At 39.5% G+C, this 21,748-nt stretch overlaps 2 protein-coding genes across 2 annotated transcripts; both read left to right on the top strand.

Moving 5' to 3' along the window:
- The first annotated feature begins 3,524 nt into the window (after positions 1–3,524).
- Positions 3,525–12,619, top strand: gnb3b (guanine nucleotide binding protein (G protein), beta polypeptide 3b). The gene is made up of 9 exons (XM_063465561.1): positions 3,525–3,755; positions 5,970–6,083; positions 7,054–7,199; positions 7,807–7,870; positions 8,759–8,915; positions 9,034–9,100; positions 9,943–10,144; positions 10,288–10,504; positions 11,612–12,619. The coding sequence occupies exons 2-9, from the start codon at positions 6,015–6,017 to the stop codon at positions 11,716–11,718; spliced, it is 1,029 nt and encodes a 342-aa protein (XP_063321631.1). The 5' UTR covers positions 3,525–3,755; positions 5,970–6,014; the 3' UTR covers positions 11,719–12,619.
- Positions 12,620–14,652: 2,033 nt separating this feature from the next.
- On the top strand, positions 14,653–21,047 carry tpi1a (triosephosphate isomerase 1a). Its single transcript, XM_063465574.1, has 7 exons — positions 14,653–14,903; positions 16,273–16,396; positions 17,377–17,476; positions 17,650–17,767; positions 19,038–19,123; positions 20,080–20,167; positions 20,320–21,047. Exons 1-7 carry the CDS (start codon positions 14,792–14,794, stop codon positions 20,436–20,438), a joined length of 747 nt encoding a protein of 248 aa, XP_063321644.1. The 5' UTR covers positions 14,653–14,791; the 3' UTR covers positions 20,439–21,047.
- Positions 21,048–21,748: the final 701 nt, after the last annotated feature.

Below are 21,748 nucleotides of genomic sequence, written 5' to 3'. Positions count from 1 at the left end.
AGTTATAAGTTGCTTGTGTGGGGTGTGTGTGTATAAGTTTGTCAGATTTTTTATTTTTCAGGAAGTAATTTCATATAAGTTGGTAACAGTGCGTCCCAGCTGTCGTCCACTTTACAGCTGAGAGCTCGTTTTGTTGGCGCATAAACAGATCACATGACAGATTAACAAGAAGTGTTTTTGGTGGAGTTTTATTCTAGCTCGTGGTTTGCTTTATAATATATGGTAAATGGCCTGTATTTGTATAGCGCTTTACTAGTCCCTAAGGACCCCAAAGCGCTTTACACATCCAGTCATCCACCCATTCACACACTGGTGATGGCAGCTACATTGTAGCCACAGCCGCCCTGGGGCGCATTGACAGAGGCGAGGCTGCCGGACACTGGCACAACCGGGCCCTCTGACCACCAGCTCCTGAGCTTCACCAGTAGGCAACGGGTGAAGTGTCTTGCCCAAGGACACAACGACCGAGACTGTCGGAGCCGGGGCTCGAACCGGCAACCTTCCGATTACAAGGCGAACTCCCAACTCTTGAGCCACGATCGCCCCATATAGGGAACAGATTTCAGTTAGATAATATTTAATATTAAAAAAAATTCTACAAGCTGTATAATTTAAAACACTACACATATTTTCAGCACAAGTTCACTGCACGACACTCAGTGGCACGAATCAACATATTTACAGTCTGTTTCATCTCTATGACTACTTACACCATTCATAACAACTGTACTTTTTGTATTTACCTCTTTAATAACTCACTCATTGAGTGTGAAAGTTTGCATTATTAGGGGCTCTGGCCTATTTCCACTCACTAGACTGGACCCCTGGTGTTGGTGCCTTTAGGAGCTCACAGATATTATGGATTTTTTATGGATTATTGTATTTGTGGATTGAAGCTCTAGTATTTCATTTTTATGTTATTTTTATGTTATGTTGCAGGTTTCTGTGTCTGTGCAATGCACCTGCACAGTCTATGTTGATGCCATCTGATAACTGAGCCCTGCATTATTTTGTAGTTTTGACTCAAAATAAGATGGTCGGTGTGATGAAATTCAGGCTTCAGAACTGAGAATTAAAAATCAGACACCGACACTTTATTTTCTACACAGGCGGAGAAAGAACAAAAGGAGATTTACAAATCAAATCCCTAAATTAAATTCACCTACAGCTGTAGATTTGTCTCAGGCGTCACGTCTAAATGGATTTAAAAGAGATCTGAAAAAGTTTACAAAACATTTTATTAAGTGCTGACTGTATTCTTCATAATGCATATAGTATACTTGATTATATTGTTCCTGAAAGACTTTCCTGTCTTTCTTAAGGACACCTACTGTTGATAGTTGGTTCACAAAGGCCATTAAAACTTTGTTTGACTTGTTAAGAAAAAACAACCACTGCTGCATAACACTGATGTTGCTGTGTGACATCATCAGACCAGATCCTAAACCTGTTGCATCAACTGCTTAAAACAGGACACAGCCCGAGGTGAAGCTTAAGCTAAAAGTCCTCATTAGAGGAGGCCGTCGAACGTCATTGTTGATTTCAGCACGCACCTATGATCATAGAGGATGGATTACCTGGATATTTAACCAATAGGATGTGAGTTACGACTTGGAGTGGAGTAACTAGACAATATTTGCTGAGCAGAGTTGTAAACAGTTTCCAAGTGTTTAAACATGTTCAGCAGACAAACAGCCAACTGGAACGCTGTCAGTAAGAAACAGCTAAGCTTAAAAGTGTCATGACAGGATCAAACTTCAGTCACTGTTTGCTGTGCAAATGACCGTCTGTTCTCAACACACATGCTTGTTAAATGTTTTATAAAAACAGGTGTAAGCTTAAAATATTTCACATGAAATCACTTCAAGGGAAAAGTCAGTTTGGAAAGTGAATAATTGAAGTATTCATTTACAGAACATCAAGCCCTGTAAATAAGTAGTTTAGTAGCGTATTTCATGTCAAGACAAACCATAAAAACAAACTACAGAATATAATGCCTCCCCGTAGCAGAAATAAACAAAACGTTTTGGTGTCTGTAGACAAAGTTATACATTTTAAGTAATTGGTGAGGATAATTTTAACCCTGGCTGTTTGCAGAGCAAATCACTAATTTGTGGCATCAGTGCTGTTGGAGTGTTTCTAATTATCTGACAAATAATGTGGCTCGTTGTGCTGTAACTGGACAAGAAGTGAGAGATTAGTTCTTGTTTTATATTTGCATGTGTCTGTGTCACAGGTGTCTGCATCTGTGCACTGCATTCATACAGTTTACAGGTGATGCACTTAGTCGACTATGTTAGCATCCCAACGTGGGCACGGCCCGTGTGCTCACTCTGACCTCTGACCTTCTTCTGGAATGAATGAGGGGACTGATCTAAAGGAAGTTTTCTATCCCCAGTTTTCTTGGATAAAAATCATGGAACTTTGCCCTGAAGCTGCAAGTCTGATTAAAAGATGCTAAGAGGGCGGAGCCAAGATCAGCTCACGTGGAAGACGAGTACCTGCTCTGCAGGACACGACCCAAAACCTCTCTCATGTTCTCTCTCAGTGTCTGCATCCAAACAGATCCAATGTCCTGCTCTCCTGCACGTCTGTCTACTGCTGATTTACATTTTTTTTTTTTAATAATAAACCTAAGGTGAAGGACAAAAACTGCTTGATTTGAAGAATTGAATCTTTATAAGGAACTCGAATCTCTTCCAGTCTTGCGTTAGAAGTGCAGCATCAAAGTTTTTAATTTTGAGACAAAACCTTTGCGTTTGACTCTTGATCCACTTTCCGTCCGTGCCTTTGCTGTGTGTCAGGTGTGACGCGCGTTCAGCCTGACCTGCTCTAATTCCCTAATGAGATTGCCCGTCCCCGGATATCCTATTAGACCCTGATTAACTGGGCTCAGCTCATTAGCTCCGACAAACCAATTCACCCCCTCTGTAAACCTCCGCCTCAGTCCATCTCTCCATTTCTGCTCCCACATCCAAAAACATGCAGTGCAATGTCAGGAATCAAGGCACCAATGTCACCTCTCTGCTACCACAGGGGCATTCAAAGCATACGTACCAATGCACCAATTAATAAAACTACTAGATACTCAAATAAATATCTGAAATATCTTACATTTGTGGATAGGTTAAAAAAGAACAAACAGCTGTGGAAATTAAAATGAACATTTTTAACTGGCGTTTGTTGAACCTTTAATAGGATAAATTAAACACAAAAAGAAACCACTGCTCTGTTCGTGGAACCAACTTTGTGCTCTGAAGAGTTCCCATCTTCCTGCTTTAGACAAATCTCTGTGCAACAGAAAAGCTCTAATGTTTTTGTCTTTCTTTCCTTCAGTTTCCTCTTGTGCTATGACATCTGTTCCCTTCCTCTTCTTGCCTTGTTCTTGGATTTCTTCACCTCTTCTCATCTTTTGACCTCATAACCTGATTTTCTCCCTCCAATCGCTTTACCTACCTCCTCTCACCACGCTCCCTTTCCTTTTTCCTCTCTCTCCTTCCCTATTTCCATCGTTGAGCCTTATCCCTTCATCTCTTATCTCCTTCATCCCCTCCAATCCTCATCTGTTCTTCACCGTGGAGGAAGGCTCACACTTTTTCACTAGTAAAGCCACTAGCAGTCAGCCGGTGGGAGAGCATCAGAGGAGCCAGCGAGCAGGTTGTGCACCCTGTGGAGCTGTGGAAGCTGAAACGGCTCAAAGGGGGAACGCAGGTGTCTGCGATCGGGAGCTGCACAGGTGCAGAAAAAGAGAAAAGGTGAGTTTCAGCATATCTGGTGCTTCTTTGTGACAGTTTAAAGTTAAGGAATGCTGCTGGAGAACAGTTGGAGCTGCTTTGAATCAGCTGTGGGGACTCATCATCTTTCTTTGTCACCATTTGAAGAAGAAAAGTGGAGTTTTACTTTTTATTATTTGGGAGAACAGGAAGTGAACTTTTGCAGTGCCGTGCTACCAAAGCTAAAAGTGATCAGCAACTTTGTGGATTTGGGTATTTTCTGTATTTTCTGACACATGATTTGATCAAATTCAGGATATTTGACCAATGCAACTTGAGTTAAGTCATCAATTTCTTTCAAACAACAGAATAACTTATCAATCCCACTGCATCCTTAAACCCTCTGAAGGTGATCTTTGGATTGTAGCGACTCTGCCAAAGAGGATTGGAGCTTCAGGTGGAGCAGCAGTAAGCTGCAGCCTGGTCGGTCACAAAGGGCCAAACCTCATCCAGCTCACTTTGTGGATATCTTTGGTGGTAGCAGGTGGTCTGCTAATCAGATGGCTCCATCCATGAGTGTAATGAGTCAACTCATGACTCCTCCAGTCTGCACATTAAAGTGTGCGTGCAAGAATAAAACACTGACAGGAGGTTGTGGTGTTAAAATGTCCTTATAGTGCTGGAGATTGGTGTAATAAGGTTTCAGATTTTCACTGGCTTTAAGCTCTGGAAAATGGACACATGTGTTTCATTCACATGTTGAACAACAAGTGCACCTCAAATGAGTAAACAGGACAGTAGAGGAGGAGCAGTTTGTGGTCTTGACTCTAACAGAAGCTCCATTTCTTCTATTGTCCACGTCGCAGTCCCTCCCTCTCATTCTGATCTCAGGGTAAAGAGCAGTCAGTAATCAGATGACAGGAGATTTGACCGGTAAAGCTTCTCCTAAGCTCTCCTGCAGGGATTTAAAGCCCTGTAGAAACCCATCCCACACTCCCCTCACCTCTGCCCCCACCATATCCTCGACCCTCCACGGTGTATGTGCAGCTGCTACCTGCACATAGACTGATGCAACCGTTCACTTGTGCTAATCAGTGGATGTTTATTCTTAATCATGTCTCTGTCTGCTGTAAAAGCTCCTGCCTGTTCCTGTGTGACTACTGTGCAAGCTCTACTTATGGTTTGTGACTAACAAGTCAGGCAAGGTTAAAACTGTAGCACAACTCTGGAAGTTTTAATATTCCTCACTGGAATCTCTGTGTTTTGCATTAGCAGTAATTTTTACTTCACTCATGGGGGTTCAGGCTTTTAGCTCGATAGTTTGATGATGTGCAGAAACATGCACACAGTTAATCAGTGTTCAGTTAGACAGTCATCAGCATCCTGTTACAGAGTATTAGCCAAATAAATTACACTTATTGTAAACACTAAGTTTCAAAGTAAAAGAACAAACCAAGAAAAACGATGACACTGATTGGAAATAACAGCTTTTCTTTTATTGTTGTTTGTTTTTTCAGCTTCTGACTGTTAACTTTTAGCTGTTTGACCTTGATGTTGGTGATGTGATGTAATATGATGTAACCTGAGGGTTTAAAGTTTTACACTGGAAGGGTGTTGGTGAGGTCAAAATGGACACTGAAGTTAAGGCAACCATAAATTCCTTACGAGGAAGGTTCAACACTGATCCAACTCTTTAAAACCATAAAGAATAAAAAGAGTCAGTTAGTAAAAACTAAAGAGGTTTATTTTATCCTCTAAATTACGCAAAAATAAATGTACTAAGTGCCCTTTAGACCTTTAGAGTAATGTAATTGCTTCCTTCTTTCCTAAGTCCTACACATCTATCCTTCATTCCTCTTGTCCCCTTTTATCCCCTCGTTGATTCTGTGCCTTGCAGAATGTTTCCCCGTCTTCTTTAATACTTCTAAACGGTTCCCTTCCTCTCTTTGTTCAGGGACGGCTGACACCTGAGTGTCTCATTGTTTCTGTAGACTTGGTGGTGCAACAAGAATCGAAGCGTTCCAGTTCAGGAATCAGGGTCACTGAGTGGTACCTACTTTATTTCACAGCAGGGTCAAACGTGAGGATACGTTTGGCTGGGAGTCATTCCACTAACGGCACTATCATCTTTCACAATGAGCTGCAGCAAACTCCAAACATTGCTGTCTGTGCAAATATGTCTAATCCACACGTGAATATTTTCCAAGTAAATAATAATATTTTTTTGTGTTTTTCCCCATTTCCTATTCCTCTCAGTGTCGTTTGGTTTTTCATCAGTAACATCAATAAACAGCACTCGCCATGGCAGCTGAGAAGGCTGAAATGGATGCACTGAAAAAGGAGTGCGATGGCCTCCGTGCACAGATTGAGGTGAGCGTTTCCTGTGGGAGGAAATTCCAGGTTTTATTACTTTCAACACCGTAAAAACAATCCTGATTTCACCCCCGTGACACCATATTTTTCATATTGTCTAGCGTGGATATTAATGTTATTGTATTTATTTAACACTAACCTCAAGTAATCAGTCTCTCTCCATCTGTCACGTGACAGATATGCATGTAATCTTTTGATATTCAATTCAATTCAATTCGATTCAGTTTTATTTATATAGCACCACAGCAGTCGCCTCAAGGTGCTTTATATTGTACAGTAGATCGTACAATAATAGATACAGAGAAAAACCCAATAATCATATGACCCCCTATGAGCAAGCACTTTGGCGACAGTGGGAAGGAAAAACTCCCTTTTAACAGGAAGAAACCTTCGGCAGAACCAGGCTCAGGGAGGGGCGGGGCCATCTGCTGCAGCCGGTTGGGGTGAGAGAAGGAAAACAGGATAAAGACATGCTGTGGAAGAGAGACAGAGAATTTAATAACAGATATGATTCGATGCAGAGAGGTATATTAACACATAGACACATATATATGTATATACATACATATCTGTCTGTCTGAGTCACTGTAAGTTCAAAACAACAGGAAAATGTTCAGGATGGGGGTAACATGAAAATAAAATAACAGCTGCACTTTCTGTTTGCCTTAATAATCATATTTATTTAAACATGTTTCACTAGACAGGTAAAAACTAATAATTATAGAGGATGGACCCATGGTGCTTATATTACCCTTGTGAAGAGGTTTCTTTTGATTGCAGATCTTACTTACTCTTAGTCTTTCCTTTATAATTTCTGGAGGTTAATTCGCCTTAGTGGAGGACTTAGTGGAGCTCCTTCCTTTTTCCTAATGCTAGAATTGCTGCGATGCCATCACAGAGGGAAGGAGTGAGGAAAAACACAGAGTTTTTCTTTTTTCAAACCTGTAATTCTCTGTGTGACCAATAGGCGGCCCGCAAAGCTGTGAATGACGGCAGCATGTCTGCAGCAGCGTCAGGGGTGGCCTCAGTGGGTCGAGTTCAGCTGAAGCTCAGGAAGACACTCAAGGGTCACCTGGCTAAAATCTATGCCATGCACTGGTCAGCTGACTCCAGGTGAGGATGAAAGGGTGGCACGTTTGTGGAAGAAAAGAGCAGATCTGTAATCAAATTCAACAATAGGTTGTATATGAATACTCAAGTTTCATCCCTTTACTTTTTAGAAACCTCTATTTAATGCTTAAAAAACGTAATATGTAAATATAACATCACCTGTTTGACAGTTTGAAGAAAACACTTGTAATATTAAAGAAATACTGAAATTACCTGATTTATATGGACACTGTGTGCACTCAGTGTGTATGTGCTGTAATGAAAATGAATGTGTGTCTTGAAGATTATAAACTGCTGATTTTCATCCATATTAATAATATGTTTGTGACTTTGACATCAAAATTTGCAGGATGCAAACATTAGTTGTGATAACAGCCAAACTATTTCGCATGTGAACAAACTTTAGATGCAGAAATGAGATAAACTCCAGCATACATTCAATCCATGTGAATTTAAAATGCACAATAGTTGCTGCTACACGACATGTCTTTTCTAACAGCCACAGAAATATTCATCATTAGTGAGACATTATCTCACTGAGATGTTTTTCTTTAAAATAATGAAGATTGAAGTCCTCTTCAAACACAGTGACACTTTCTTTCTCTCACAGGCAGATGGTCAGTGCATCACAGGACGGAAAGCTGCTCATCTGGGACTGTTTCACAGGGAACAAGGTAGGACCGCATGGGATATGTCATAGTTAATCTAAATGTGCAGGTATGTTATTTGTGGAGAGCAATACATAATAGACCAAGTAAAACTGAACCATACACAACCTGCAAAATAAGACAAACACTGCATATTTACTCTATGAAACAATCAGTCATCAACTGCTAATTTCATTTAGTAAGTTAGTAGTTTTTAGTTCATGGTCTTTTAGATATATCAACAATGACTAACACAAATGGATAATAACAGAAACTGAGAACAAGTGTTAAAAACAAAAGAAGAGAAGAACAAGGAGAAAATGTTCAATCTGAGCTTGGAGCTCAGTATTTATTTAGTAAATCCCAACATAATTAGATTACCCAGGATTTCAGCAGTGAGCTAAGTAGCCAGTGACGGTTTAACTTTCTACTCTGACTAAAGCTGAGTTTCCACTGCAGGATCGTCCCCAATGGATGAGCAAGCTTCAGAGTTTAAATGAATTTCTGAGCACCCTTTAAAGAACCCCTGTTTGAGGGTCAGTGCTTTACAGGAGTCCAGAAACATTTACTAGCATTTTAGCTCAACTGGTCTGTTTTGATGAATCTTCACAAACATTTGTGAAAACCTCTTAATTTACATTTAGCATTTTGTGTGTTTTGATTCTACTTTGACTGTTCATCTGTTTTCCAGCGATGACTCAGTGAACCTATTTCTAAAGCAGTAAACAAAGATTAATAGTGTCACGATAAGCTTTTTGTTGCTGTTGCAGTGGTTCCTCGCAGGCCTTTAGACCTCAGTGGAAGCACAGACAGCCAACAAGAACATCGTCTCTCCAGTCTTCAAACACTGTCCATGATTGTTAAACCACAGAGCTGCAGCTTCCTGGTTGTTTAAACTGAATTCCTTCTTCCCAGTTGATTGCTGTTCCACTGAAGTCTGCTTGGGTGATGAGTGTCGCCTTCGCCCCTTCTGGTAACCTGGTGGCCAGCGGTGGTCTGGACAACATCTGCACAGTTTACAACATCAAGGCGGCCAGCCCCAAAACCCTCAGAGAGCTAGACGCACACACAGGTGAGGAGAGAGCCTTGAAGCTTCCTTTAAATGCCTTCAACTTACTTCACAGCATCAAAACCAATGAATGCACACACAGCCAAGCTGAGACGCTCACAAAACTCTCTCTCTCGCCCAGGTTACCTGTCTTGCTGCCGTTTCCTTAGCGATACTGAGATCCTGACAGCCTCCGGTGACACCACCTGGTGAGTTTAAAGTTTGTGTTTCTTAGTGTTTGATGTCAGTCATGTCTATCAACCCACCTACAGCAGTGAACAAGGGAAAAAGAGCAGCTTTTAAATCAGTATTAAGGCTGTGCATTCTCCCATTAGCCTGAAGGTATTAAAAAAAAAACATGACACTTGTTCACCAATCATGTGCTCTATGGTGTCTTCATACTACCACACACTATAGGTAATCTTTCTAAAACGTAAAGGGGAAGTGCCTTAAACCTGCACTCTTTCTAACGACCAGTGGGGGGCGGAGCCAGTCGCTGCAAATTGTAGGGTCTTTGCCTTTTACTACAAAGCACCTCGAGGTGACTGTTGTGATTTGGTGCTATATAAATTAAATTAAGTTAAATTAAATTAAAAATAAGTCATATTTTATAAAAGTCTATAAGAAAACAACTGTAGTTGTCACTTCATTATGAACCCCATGAAACTCTCTCTCAGTGTGTTTATTGACTAGAACATGTTGTATGGTTCAGAGAAAAATGGACATGTGCACCTGGTGTCCTACAGGGCATGGCTACCGTAGCTACCTGTGTGCATGCCGTGTATTTTATCAGGCAGGTCTACCCCTCATATGTCCTGTTTTTAAACAGTTAAGATGGATAACATTAATCTCAGATAATTGCTTGAAAATATGAATTAACAAATAAATTAATGTTATTTTTGTTTTACATCTTTTATATACAGTTTATGCATAAAACTTAGTAGAAATTAGATTTGAGGTAAGCTAAAAAGACCTGAGACAGTTAATCAGAACGCCATCTGGTCTAAAACCCCTGATTTGTGTCTCTGTCTTCTTCTTCTCTCATCTTCAGCTGTCTGTGGGACCTGGAGACCGGCAAGCAGAAGGTCATCTTCACCAACCACATTGGAGACTGCATGTCGCTGGCTCTCTCCCCCGACATGAACACCTTCATCTCTGGAGCCTGTGACTCTCTGGCCAAGCTGTGGGATCTGAGGGAAGGCGCCTGCAAGCAGACTTTCTCCGGACACACCAGCGACATTAATGCCATTTCTGTGAGGATATCCCAGAAACTCACAACACACACACACAAATCACACTATTTCTATAGGGGGAAAGTTGTGGCCTGAAGGCTGCCTTAGCAAAAATATTTTCTCTTGGTTTAAAACTCAAATGCTTCTTCTCTTCCCACTTGTAGTTCTTCCCAAATGGTAATGCCATCATCACAGGCTCCGATGACTGCCAATGCAAGATGTACGACCTGCGCGCCGACCAGGAGGTGATTTGCTACCAGGACGCCAGCCTGAACGCCGGTGTCACATCTCTGGCTCTCTCCAGCTCAGGCCGCCTTATCTTTGCAGGTTACGATGACTTCAACTGCCACATCTGGGACTCACTGAAGGGAGAGAAAGTCGGTGAGCAGAGTTTATTCAAAATTACTTACATTTAAATATGTATATTTTGTGGATGGATATCTTAATTTACAGACTTTTAAAAGGGAGCATAGGGAGTGAAGTTTTCATTAAAGTTGGTGCTCTTCCACATGTGACCTGTAGATGGTGCTGATGCACTATTTTTATGATCTCTTTGCTTCCAACGGAACAGTTCATTTTTTTTTTCAAAAATGAATATTTTATTTCTTAAAAAAGAAAATACATTTATTTCCTTTAGCATTTATTTCCTTTGCTGTTTCCTTTACACATCCTTCCCCAATTCGTCTCCTATATTTTTTTCATTTACTCTCTTTCCTTGCTGTCATTTTCCTCTCTTTTCTTTTCCTTCCCTTGCTTCCTCTCTTCCCCATACTGTTTTCCCCTCTTTTTTCTTTTCCTTTCCTTTAATTAATCATTTCCATCATTTTCCCTTTGCTCTTTCTCCTTGTTCCCTTTCTTCTCTTCCATTCTTTATCTCTTTTTTTATTTTTGGTGTTGTCCTTACATGTTGTTCCATTTTGTTGTTTGCTTACACTCTACTCATTCTTCTGCTCTTTTTACTCTTAATTTTTACAGTCACTTCATGTTATTCCCTATTTTCCCCAATGTTCTTTCTTCTCATCTTTAATTCTCCTTCCTTTGTGTGCTTCATTCGCTCATCTTTTTCCTTTCCTTCCCCTCTTTTCTTGTCTGCTTTCCACTCTTTTCTTTTCCATGTCCTCTCCTTGAATTTCTTCTTTTTCTTTCTATATTTTTCTTTCGTCACTTTCATATGATTTTTTCCCCTCCCTGATTTTTTGGGCATTTTTAAGTTTTTTGTTCCATTTGCTCTTCTTTGCTTTCCTCATATACTTTGTTCTTGTGATGTCTTATTTTCTCCTCTGTTTGTACTTTCCACTCTTTTTGTTTTTCATTGACTCATCTTGTGCCTTCTAAGCATCTTTTTTTCCTTTTCTTTACTCTCCTTTTAATTTCTCTTTCATAATTACTTTTATTCACTCATCTCCATTGCATACAACCATGACCTCTTACTTTTCCTTCACTCCTTCTGCACTCTTTCATATCTTTTATCTTGTTTTACAACACCAGGCGTGCTGTCCGGTCATGACAACAGGGTGAGCTGCACCGGCGTCCCTGGTGACGGTATGGGCGTCTGCACAGGATCCTGGGACAGCTTCCTCAAACTGTGGAACTGAGGCGTCCCTGCAGAGAATAACACCAGGAGACAAAGAAGAAACGGAGCAGGACGAGAGGAAAGGAAAATAGTGGCAGAGAAGTGAGGCTGGAGATTTGGTGCAGATATTTGACCTTCCTCTCTTTCTTTTTCCCGCTCTGCTTCTTCCTCATACATGTATGCAAATTTTAAAAGGTTGCGAATGAGTCATATTGTGCAAATGGCATCAGTTAAACAATGCATGATGCATCCCACTGCATGTACAAGAAAGCTTTATTGTTGATTTATTTACTGAAAAAAGTCAATCTTAAAAAAAATAGATTATTAATCAAAACGGAGCGGAAAATAAGCTCTTATTGAAAATGATAAAAATCTCTAGATTTTCTGACAATAACGGAATAAAGAACAGTAAATAATGAAAATATGAAGATAGAGCTACAGATTTATTTTTATTGTCTTCGAGGTCTTTGACCTTCTAAAAGAGCACTGCAATCATCTAGAAAAAAAAAGACTGACATGTATATTTATTTATATTTTATAGATTAACACATTAGAAAAGTCTATGTACAGAGTCTCTTTGTTGTATCTGATCTGTTTGCTTTTTTGGCTGCACATATTCTGAGTGTGTATTTGTATGGTAGAGCTGCTTTCTCGGGTCCCATATTACCACCAGCTGACTCTGATCCAAGTTGGCTGCTTTCCCCACTTCACAGGTAAAAATTACACTGATGGACCCGTGGATGATGGTTTGAAGGTGGAACCCGGCTGTGAGAGTGGCTGTAAAACACTCCTGTAAGCTTGCTTTACTCCTCTGGCTTCAGCTGCATTTTGTTGTACTTTTAAACTTGAGCAGTTCCTCTGTACAAAACAAATACAAGATTTTTGTTGGAAATCTTTCTAATAAACATAGAATTCTGCATTAAGACTATGTCAGAGTCTTTGTGTTTCAATGACAAGGTCTGACCTTTAGTTATGAGGGTTACTTTTAATTTCTTACATTAACATGCACATACAGTCCTCCAGAATCTAGATTGGTCCCTGCGGCTGCTGCTCTCATCATCAGAGGGCAAAAATGCCTGGAGGGGAATCCCATTAGAGGTCAGCACACCTCAGTAGTGTGAGTCATACCTGCAAACAGCAGCAGGGTAGACACAGAGATGCTGGTGCAGAAATGAAGCTCTACAGTGAACGAGGAGGTTTGAATTGTCTCCAGACAAAGTGCTGAGGTTCTGCATCACATGTACTGGAATCAGAGAATAAGTAAAAGTATGTAACATTGATTTAAACAGTACTTTTCACTGATAAAAACTGCAAAAAGTGCTTCACAAAAACACAAGAAAAACACAAGTATATCATAACATAAAACATAATAAAATACAACATAAAACATCAAATTAATTACAAGCTTGTCTGTATAAAAATGTCTTCAGCTGCTTCTTAAAAGAGTCAGTGGAGTCTCTACAGCGCAAAGACAATTTCTCAACTTTGACAGTGAAGCCAACGGCGACTTTTGACCTGATGACCTGTAAGCTCAATGAGGTTCTTCACGGTGACAGATATACTGAGGGAGTTTGACCATGTAGGACCCTAAAAGGAAAAACTAAAACTTTAAAGTAAATTCTAAAATGTACAGTCAACCAATGAAGACAACGACCTGATGGATGGATGACCATGATGAAGGCCACAGGCCGAAACAGCCTTGGTCAAATAATAAAACTGCTCTTTATACTATAAGTGTTGCTGGAGCTTCAGACCCTTGTTCTTCTCTATGCACTTTGGGCGTCACTGAAGTTGTTCCAGAAAACCTCCATTCTCTTTCAAAAAATCAATGAAGAGAAGCTAAATAAAAAAAAAATATTATATATATATATATATATATATATATATATATATATATATATATATATATATATATATATATATATATATATATATCATTCATTCAAAAAGTTTAAAAAGCTCACAAAAAGACCACTGCTCACATTGATAAGAAGGTCCTGAGTTCAACTTCCCCATCAGGCCAGGGTTTGTGTGGGTGATCTCTGAGTACTCTGACTTCCTCCCATAGACCAAAGACATACAGTTAGTAGGATTAGGTTAACTGATCATTCTAAATTGCCCATAGGTGGGAATGTGAGTGTGAATGGTTGTCTGTCTCTATGTGTTAGCTCTGCGACAGACTGGTGACCTGTCCAGGCTGTACCCCGCCTCTCCCTGAATTGGATAAGCAGAAGAGAATGGATGGATTTAAGTTATTTAACAAACATAAACGTCATGTAAGGTACGAGTTTTCTGAATAGTCAAAAGTTTTGTACATAAAGGTAGAATTTAGCAAAATGTATAATTTAGACAGAATATAATGTTACAGTAATGACTTGCTTGTGATTTTATGGTATTTTTGGCATGATTTTCACAGTAAAAACATCCGATTTTTACATATTATGATTGTAAATTTGGGAAATACATTTTCAAGGTATTATAATTACAGTGAACTGAATCAATTAAATGTTACTGACCAAAGTAAAATATTGATAACTTTAAAGGAAGTCTGATTATTCTAAGTTCCATCCATTTAAATCCTGTGTAAACGTTTTTTTTTACATGATCATCATGCCCAAAATGATTCACAATAACAATATTACTGAAAATATAAATAACAATAAAATTGTTATATTGTCAACACTCAAGTTTGACTTTGTTCATTGTGTCTTTTGTCTCTTTTTATTGGAAAAAATAAAACTGAAAGTAGAGACAACCAGAGAACAGAAACAAAGAACAAAAAAAAATGCCATGAGAAGCTTAATTCAAAATCTTAACATTTCTGAGCGGTTTCCATGAGAATACCCTGTGAATATACGTGTACTTTATACGTGTACTTTTGCATCCATGGTGGGAAGGACAACTTCTGTACAGCAGGTGGAGGTAACGTCCCGTGAAGCTCTGCGACTGCCTTCATAATCCCACGCAGAAGAAGAGGGATGTTTGCCGGTGTTTGGAGCTGATATTTCTGGCATCACCTGACCTGCACACCGGACCGGCTCCAGATCGACCTCCAGCTCCTCTCCTCTCCGGCTATCAGCTAATATTCGCCGGCCATGGCGCTTCGCAAGTTCTTCGTGGGTGGAAACTGGAAGATGAACGGGAACAAAGAGAGTCTTGGAGAGCTCATCAGCACCCTGAACACCGCCAGCCTGCACGACGAGACCGGTAACAACCCCAGATTATTGCCGGGGCCGCTGACTGACTGTGTGTGGCGGTTAGAGGGGATCAATAAAAGCGATTGGTGACATGGGAGGGGCGAGGAAGCAGGCTGACAGAGGAGGAGGGGGGGATGCTGCTGATGCTTCACAGGTGACACAGTGACATTGAAAGTCACGTGATCAGGAGGCGTCACATGAAGGCCTCTCATTCTTTCACTTCACTTTGAGGAATTAATTTTCTGCCTCTTCATACTTTTCCCCATCAAATGGAACCTCAGTCATAGTTTTTATTGCTGTGCTTGGCAGCTGAGGTTAGTCCACTGAGTCTGTAAACAGTCTCTGTGTCTTCACACAGTTCAGAGCTTGGGTTCCCTCCACCAGTCAGACGTTTTTGAGGCTCATTTGGGTTTTCAGTTTGGCCGTTTTAGAGCGCCAAACTGACAAAGAAGCAAATACTGAACACCAAATCTTTGAATCAAAGATTTTTTTTTGTACTAATATGCTGTACTCTGACATAAAACTGTGTGCTCTAGCAGTTTATTTATTTTTTACACACTGATGTTTTTTTTGTTGTTGTTGTTGCAAAAACAAAGTCTTTAGCCTCTGTCTTTACACACTCATTCATGATCATGTAGGCTCAATTACTCTTACTTTACATCACTGAAGTACAAGCCTGCTGCATCACTGAACAAAAACATATGCTTATGATAAGGGCTTGTACATAGGAGTGTGCAACTACTCAAATTTTATTCAAGTTATTTTATTCGAGTTTTCAAAACCAGACAACTGAGATAAAGCACTTTTTAAAAATTAATTCTTTGCTTTTGCTTTCACGCAGTCCAGTCCAGAACAGAACAGATACATATGCATGAAACGATGATTAAAACACACAATTTCTCAATTTCTGTTAAATAATTATTGACCAAAGTAACTGATTCTCTTTGCTATATTTAAGCAGCTCTGCATTCATTTATTTTCTCTTACAGTGTACTCATGACTGTGCAGAATGAAATTTAAATGTTTCTTAATGTCTTTAAAATGAGGCAGGCAGCTGGAGGCGGTTGGTGATGAAAGCAATTGTAACCTTCTTCAGTTAGATGAAATCATTTCAGTCTCCAGCCAGAATCACAGTTTAGCTCTATGTCCATTTAACTGCCTCTCAGGGTCTCTGGATTGTTTCAAATCCAGTAGGTGTTTGTAAATGCAGAATTCAGGTTTTCCTTTCATTTATTCAGTTATAACAGTTGAAAAAGATCAGAGCAAAGAAGGATTTAAATCAATAATAATGCTCTTAGAGCTTTTACACTGGTTTAACTAATGAATAAAAGTAAAACTCAATCATCACAGCAAACACCAGTCATTCTGTCTGATTTCAGAGGTGGTTTGTGCCGCTCCCTCCATCTACCTGGACTTTGCCCGATCCAATCTGGATCCCAGGATCTCCGTCGCAGCACAGAACTGCTACAAGGTGGCCAAGGGAGCGTTTACTGGAGAGATCAGGTATCTCTCCTAACTCAAATACTGAATTTATAATGCTGTGCTCACAGGCGTAACCACTCTGTGATCGGCCTCGGGGCAGATATTATTTGGGCCCTTACTGTTATGTTGTACAGGTGCAAACACAGCATCTCACATTTGCTGTGTCTCTTACACAAACACAAATACACACACAAAATTTGTGCAAAAATAATATCAGTAGAATCATTACAGTTTTTGATCAGCACCACGGACAGCGACCACAGCCAGAGGTTATTATTTAAGCTTATGCTATAGACACACAACATTAAGAAAGACAGCTGTAATGTCCATAAACATGGGACAAAAGAGAGAATCCCATCAGCCACAGGTCCTCACAAACTGACTGGATGGATCACTGCATAACAAACACACTCATTAATAGAGTTTCTTATTCAACAATCAGTTCCAGTGGAGCAGCTTCTAGATGTTTCTCTCTCTCACACATACAAAGTCCTGTTCTTGCTCCTGATTTTTCTCCTTCCTCCACCTTTTTGCTTTGCTTGCTGAGCATAATTTAAACTAGTTGCTCTATAAGACACTCACTGAAAAACAAATTAAATTGTTGACATCAGCAAGTTTGTGCATATTTTGCACTTATGAAAGGAAATAAAAATTATTTCTCCGCATGCCCCTGTGCCATAAAACTTTTCAGAAATGTGTATTTTAATCAGATATTTGAAGCTAAAATGCATCAATAAAGTTGGGTTTTATTTTTGACAGCTAGTGTTAACTCTTTCACTGAACTAACACAGCTAATCCTTCAACATGTTTGTACTCTCTGCTCATATTGCCTTCATATTAAATCATTTTTTGCCCTTTAAAGAACTTATTTTAACATTGTACTCAACAAAAAACAAACCATCCCTTCTTCAAGAGCCAAATTGCGTTATATTTCTTCACGTCAATATTCGGCCACAAGTAGAGTTGACACGGGCTGTCCTACATGTTTCCTCTCCCTCCAGCCCAGCCATGATCAGGGACTGCGAGGCAGACTGGGTGATCCTGGGACACTCAGAGCGCCGTCATGTGTTTGGGGAAAGTGACGAGCTGATTGGCCAGAAGGTGAGAGTCACAGAACTTTCTAATTATCTGGATTTCAAGGGCACATTTCTTTGTAAGAGTTTGCACAACAGAATTTTGTATCAGCATAAAACAGGTTCATATGTTCATCTGATGCCACCACAGTGATGGCAGCTTGTTCACGCAGGTAGACTCTGACTTTGTTGGCGTTTCAGGTGGCTCATGCTCTGGAGAACGATCTGGGTGTGATCGCCTGCATCGGTGAGAAGCTGGAGGAGCGAGAGGCAGGAACCACCGAAGAAGTCGTCTATGCTCAGACGCAGGTCATTGCAGGTAAATACGAGAGAAATATTAACATTTTTTCTGTTTTTTTTAATTGTAGGCTTTCATGATCTGTTTTATTTTAGCTTTTCTGCTTTATATTATTTTTTGCATCTTTTTTTATGGCTTAATCTTTGTTTTTACCTTAACAGGAAAAAAAATAAGTCATTCATTTCTCCAGTTTCTTATTCTAATGTTTTATTACTTTATTATTATTATTATTATTATTATTATTCATGATTATTGTTGCACTATTATGTTTGCACTTTTTCTACATATATATGTAAAATTAAAATAATTAGTTATTTACTCAAATATTTCATTTGAATAAAGTTATAATAACTAATAACAAGATTCATTACATAATATTTTGAAGGAAAACGAGCAGTTTGAAATAAATCGGATGTATTTACACCTTTTTTGTACTATTATGTTTTTTAGATCAAAAGTTTGGTTATTTAATGGTTCAAATGTTTCTCTGATTAATAATGACAAAAAAACTGTTACAGAAACATAAAAGGGAACTGCTGGATTCTACTCTGTTTTTATTATGTGCATAAAGATAGAAAAACGAGTTCCTTTTGCTTCTGGATTTGTTCTGTCTGCACTGAGGCTTTACAAGACCTGATTGATGATCTTTTCCCTGGTTCCATCTTGGCCTCCTGTATTCTGCTTCTGTACTGAAAGTAGGCCGCGTACTGATTTAAAATGTAAATAGGTCAGTGGTCTCTGCCTTCAACAGACACAGCTGCCTCTGTTAAAGCAGGCTTTGCAGCTTTAAAGCCAACAAAGGTGGAGAACTGATGGCAGCTTGCAGCCGTGGTCTGCTTTTAGGATGTTGCCTGATCAGAAAGGACCTTTTGAGTTTGCATACTAAGGTTTGCTTATTATTTCTGAAAGGTAGGGAAACCTTTTAAAGAAGAATGACACCAGACAGATTTGTTTTCGAATAAAAATAATAACCATGTTAATTATTAAGGTAGCTGTCAGGCATAGTCCTGTTTTATGGCATCGTGATGTATGTGAAATACGGCCTCTTGGCTGATAAACCGTTGTCTTATTCCACCATTATCCTTCCATATTCTTTATACAGACTTTGCAGGTCTTTAAAATGAGCAGTTTCTCTTTGCTGTTGATATTGCTGCAGCCCAAATGCACGTTGTGCTCAATGACTGGCTGCAGGTGGCAGCTGATAAAACACCTTGAGAACGGATTGTAGATGCGGGTCTGCGATCACACCGTTACTTATCGGTGTTTATGCATGAATGATGTTTGGTTGCAGAGAATGTAAAAGACTGGGGGAAAGTCGTGCTGGCATATGAACCTGTTTGGGCCATCGGCACAGGAAAGACAGCCACACCTGAGCAGGTAATACCGCAGCCACATAACTACAAGGCCCATAAGTGAGCACATAAATAATCATAATTTCTCACATTACATCCAGTCCAGTGGGATGTTTTGCCCTATTTCCAATTTTTATCTTTGTCATGTTTTAATATCTAGTTTTACATAACTGCACACACAGGCAAATCTGCTGCACACGTAACATAATTGTTATAGATTTAAGTCTGTGCTCCGTGGATATGAATCCTGAGAGTTGATTTTGAAGATGTGACGGTATAATGATTCTATTCATGCACACAAACCCATTTTTTTCTAGTCTTTTTAGTTTTGCAGTGTTAAATACCCCCATTCTTTCACCTTTGGACTGAAGGAAGAACAACACTCGGTGTATAAATGCTCAATCAATTATCTCTTTATTCCATATTCCATACAACACTTTGAGCATTGAAAAACGTCCGGTCGGGAGATGTGGACAGGAGGGTGTCCGCCAGATCTCGAAGTGTCTGACCGTTTCTCACATTCTTATAGCTTCAGCCCCCGTCCAAAGTCGTAAAACCTAAACATCCACATTCTTTCTCTCTCAGTGAGCCTAAGTTATGACCTTGGCTTCCTGTGCAGTATGTTCTGTTCTTTCTAATCAGACAAATAAGGCCATGATTCTCTGAAAACAGTATTTCTTATAAATCAGCAGTATAATGCACCATAAAACAGTGTAATGATTTCACAATCTTTAATCCAAGGCATAATGTGGCCTATAGCTGTATAATGATTCAACAATTCTTTGATTAGAGGTATAACGTGGCATAAGATAGTATAATAATCTCACAGCAGTCACATGTGAAAAAGAGAGTTTACACAGTGTATGAAGTATTTTCTGTATGACTTTATCAGTCTCTCATGTTATTGTACATCACTTCAATTCATTGAGGTTTGGAGCATTCATTTATGCATAGGTCTCATTTTAATCAATGCATGTGCAGGCTCAGGAGGTCCACGAGAAGCTGAGGGCGTGGCTCAGAGCAAATGTCTCCGATGATGTGGCCGACTCTGTACGCATCATCTATGGAGGTCAGTGAGCATAACTAAAGCAAACTTTACAGTAGGATTGCGTTAAGTTCAATGATGGTGCAACAATTTCATATACAAAAAATAATGGTGTTATTAAAATGTACAACCTCTGCAGATGTCACAGGTCGGTTTAATTTTGCTACCCTCTCCAGGTTCGGTCACAGGAGCAAACTGCAGAGAGCTGGCGTCTCAGGGCGATGTGGATGGCTTCCTGGTGGGCGGGGCCTCTCTGAAGCCAGAGTTTGTCGACATCATCAACGCACGTGCATAACAAATGCACTTAACTACTCTAGCAGGATCAATGGAAAACACCCTGCCCTTTAGATCTTCACCGTGTATCACCTTGTTTCTGCAAACTGGGCTGACTGATCCAGTTAAACCAGAGGAGGTTTACATTCATAAAACAAACCACATGTTGAATATTTAAACTGCTAAATACCTTTAAGAAAAGATTTTTTTCACTCCATTCTTTATTTTCCTGCCTTGAATAAATAAGGAAACTTTAGATAATTAGAATTAAAAACTGGAAATCCACTGAGGCATGGTGAAGTGATTCATCTGATCCATGTAAAGTTTCCTTTTAAATTCTTTATTTGCTGCTAAACTGAGGTGAACTTAGAGAATCAGGGATCGGTCAGCCCAGGCTGCTTTATGTGTTTGACTTTATGTGTCTCACCTAACTGCACTAACTGATACTTTAGGTCTTTAACAAATAAAGTTTCAGAAAGAATTTACTTGAAATGATAAAACAAAGATGTCTGCAGGTACTGAGCTTTGAGGAGTGAGTAGTTGGGGTTTAACACTGACTGAAGAAATCAGGGATATAAATGATGTAAGAAGTAAAATAAATAAATAAATACATAAATGTGGAAAAAGTGTATTTTATTTTGTGGTTCACTGCCCATTTTGAATGCATTTAAAGAAACCTAAATGTGACTTATGAGCAGTTAAAACAAGTTAAAGTTTTTAAAGGGTCATATTGCGTTTTTGTTCTTCTTTTTTAACTCATCGTGTCAGACAAACGTTTTCACTGTTGGCTCTATCATGAGTTCACAACAGAGCTCTGTTATCATCACAGGAAATCACTCTGCTTTCTGGGTCTGTGCTGACTGATGTCATATCTGATCAAATACTTGTGTTGGTTGACAAGTTGATTGAGTCTGTTTAGTCACATGTCCATTGCTTCCCAGGCTGTTTTTAAACATTTAAAACTGGTTTTCTTCATAAATCCACTTTATTTAATACATGTTTTAGAAAATGTAAAAAACTGTTTTAATCTGGTAAATAGCTTAAGTTCACTTAAATAACTTTTCCCCCGTCTGCTCAGATTGAGCTCAGCAGGTCATCGTGAACATGTCAACATGCAATAAGTTGCTGCCATGTGATTTGCTAATTAGATATTTGTGTTAACAAGCAGCTGAACTGATGTACCTAATGAAATGGCCAGAGATTGTAGCTGTTCCATTAGGTGACATTGTTTTCATCCTCTCAGTGAGGCCTCTGAATGGAGGCACTGCCCTCCAGGAGCTCCCTTCATGACTTCATGATAGCAGTCGTCATCAGAGGATAAAGCTGAGCTCT

The sequence above is a fragment of the Pelmatolapia mariae genome, linkage group LG22 (assembly GCF_036321145.2).
Source record: "Pelmatolapia mariae isolate MD_Pm_ZW linkage group LG22, Pm_UMD_F_2, whole genome shotgun sequence".
Classification (NCBI taxonomy): Eukaryota; Metazoa; Chordata; class Actinopteri; order Cichliformes; family Cichlidae; genus Pelmatolapia; species Pelmatolapia mariae.
The sequence above is the reverse complement of the archived record's forward strand: the minus strand, read 5'-3'. Positions and strand labels throughout refer to the sequence as shown.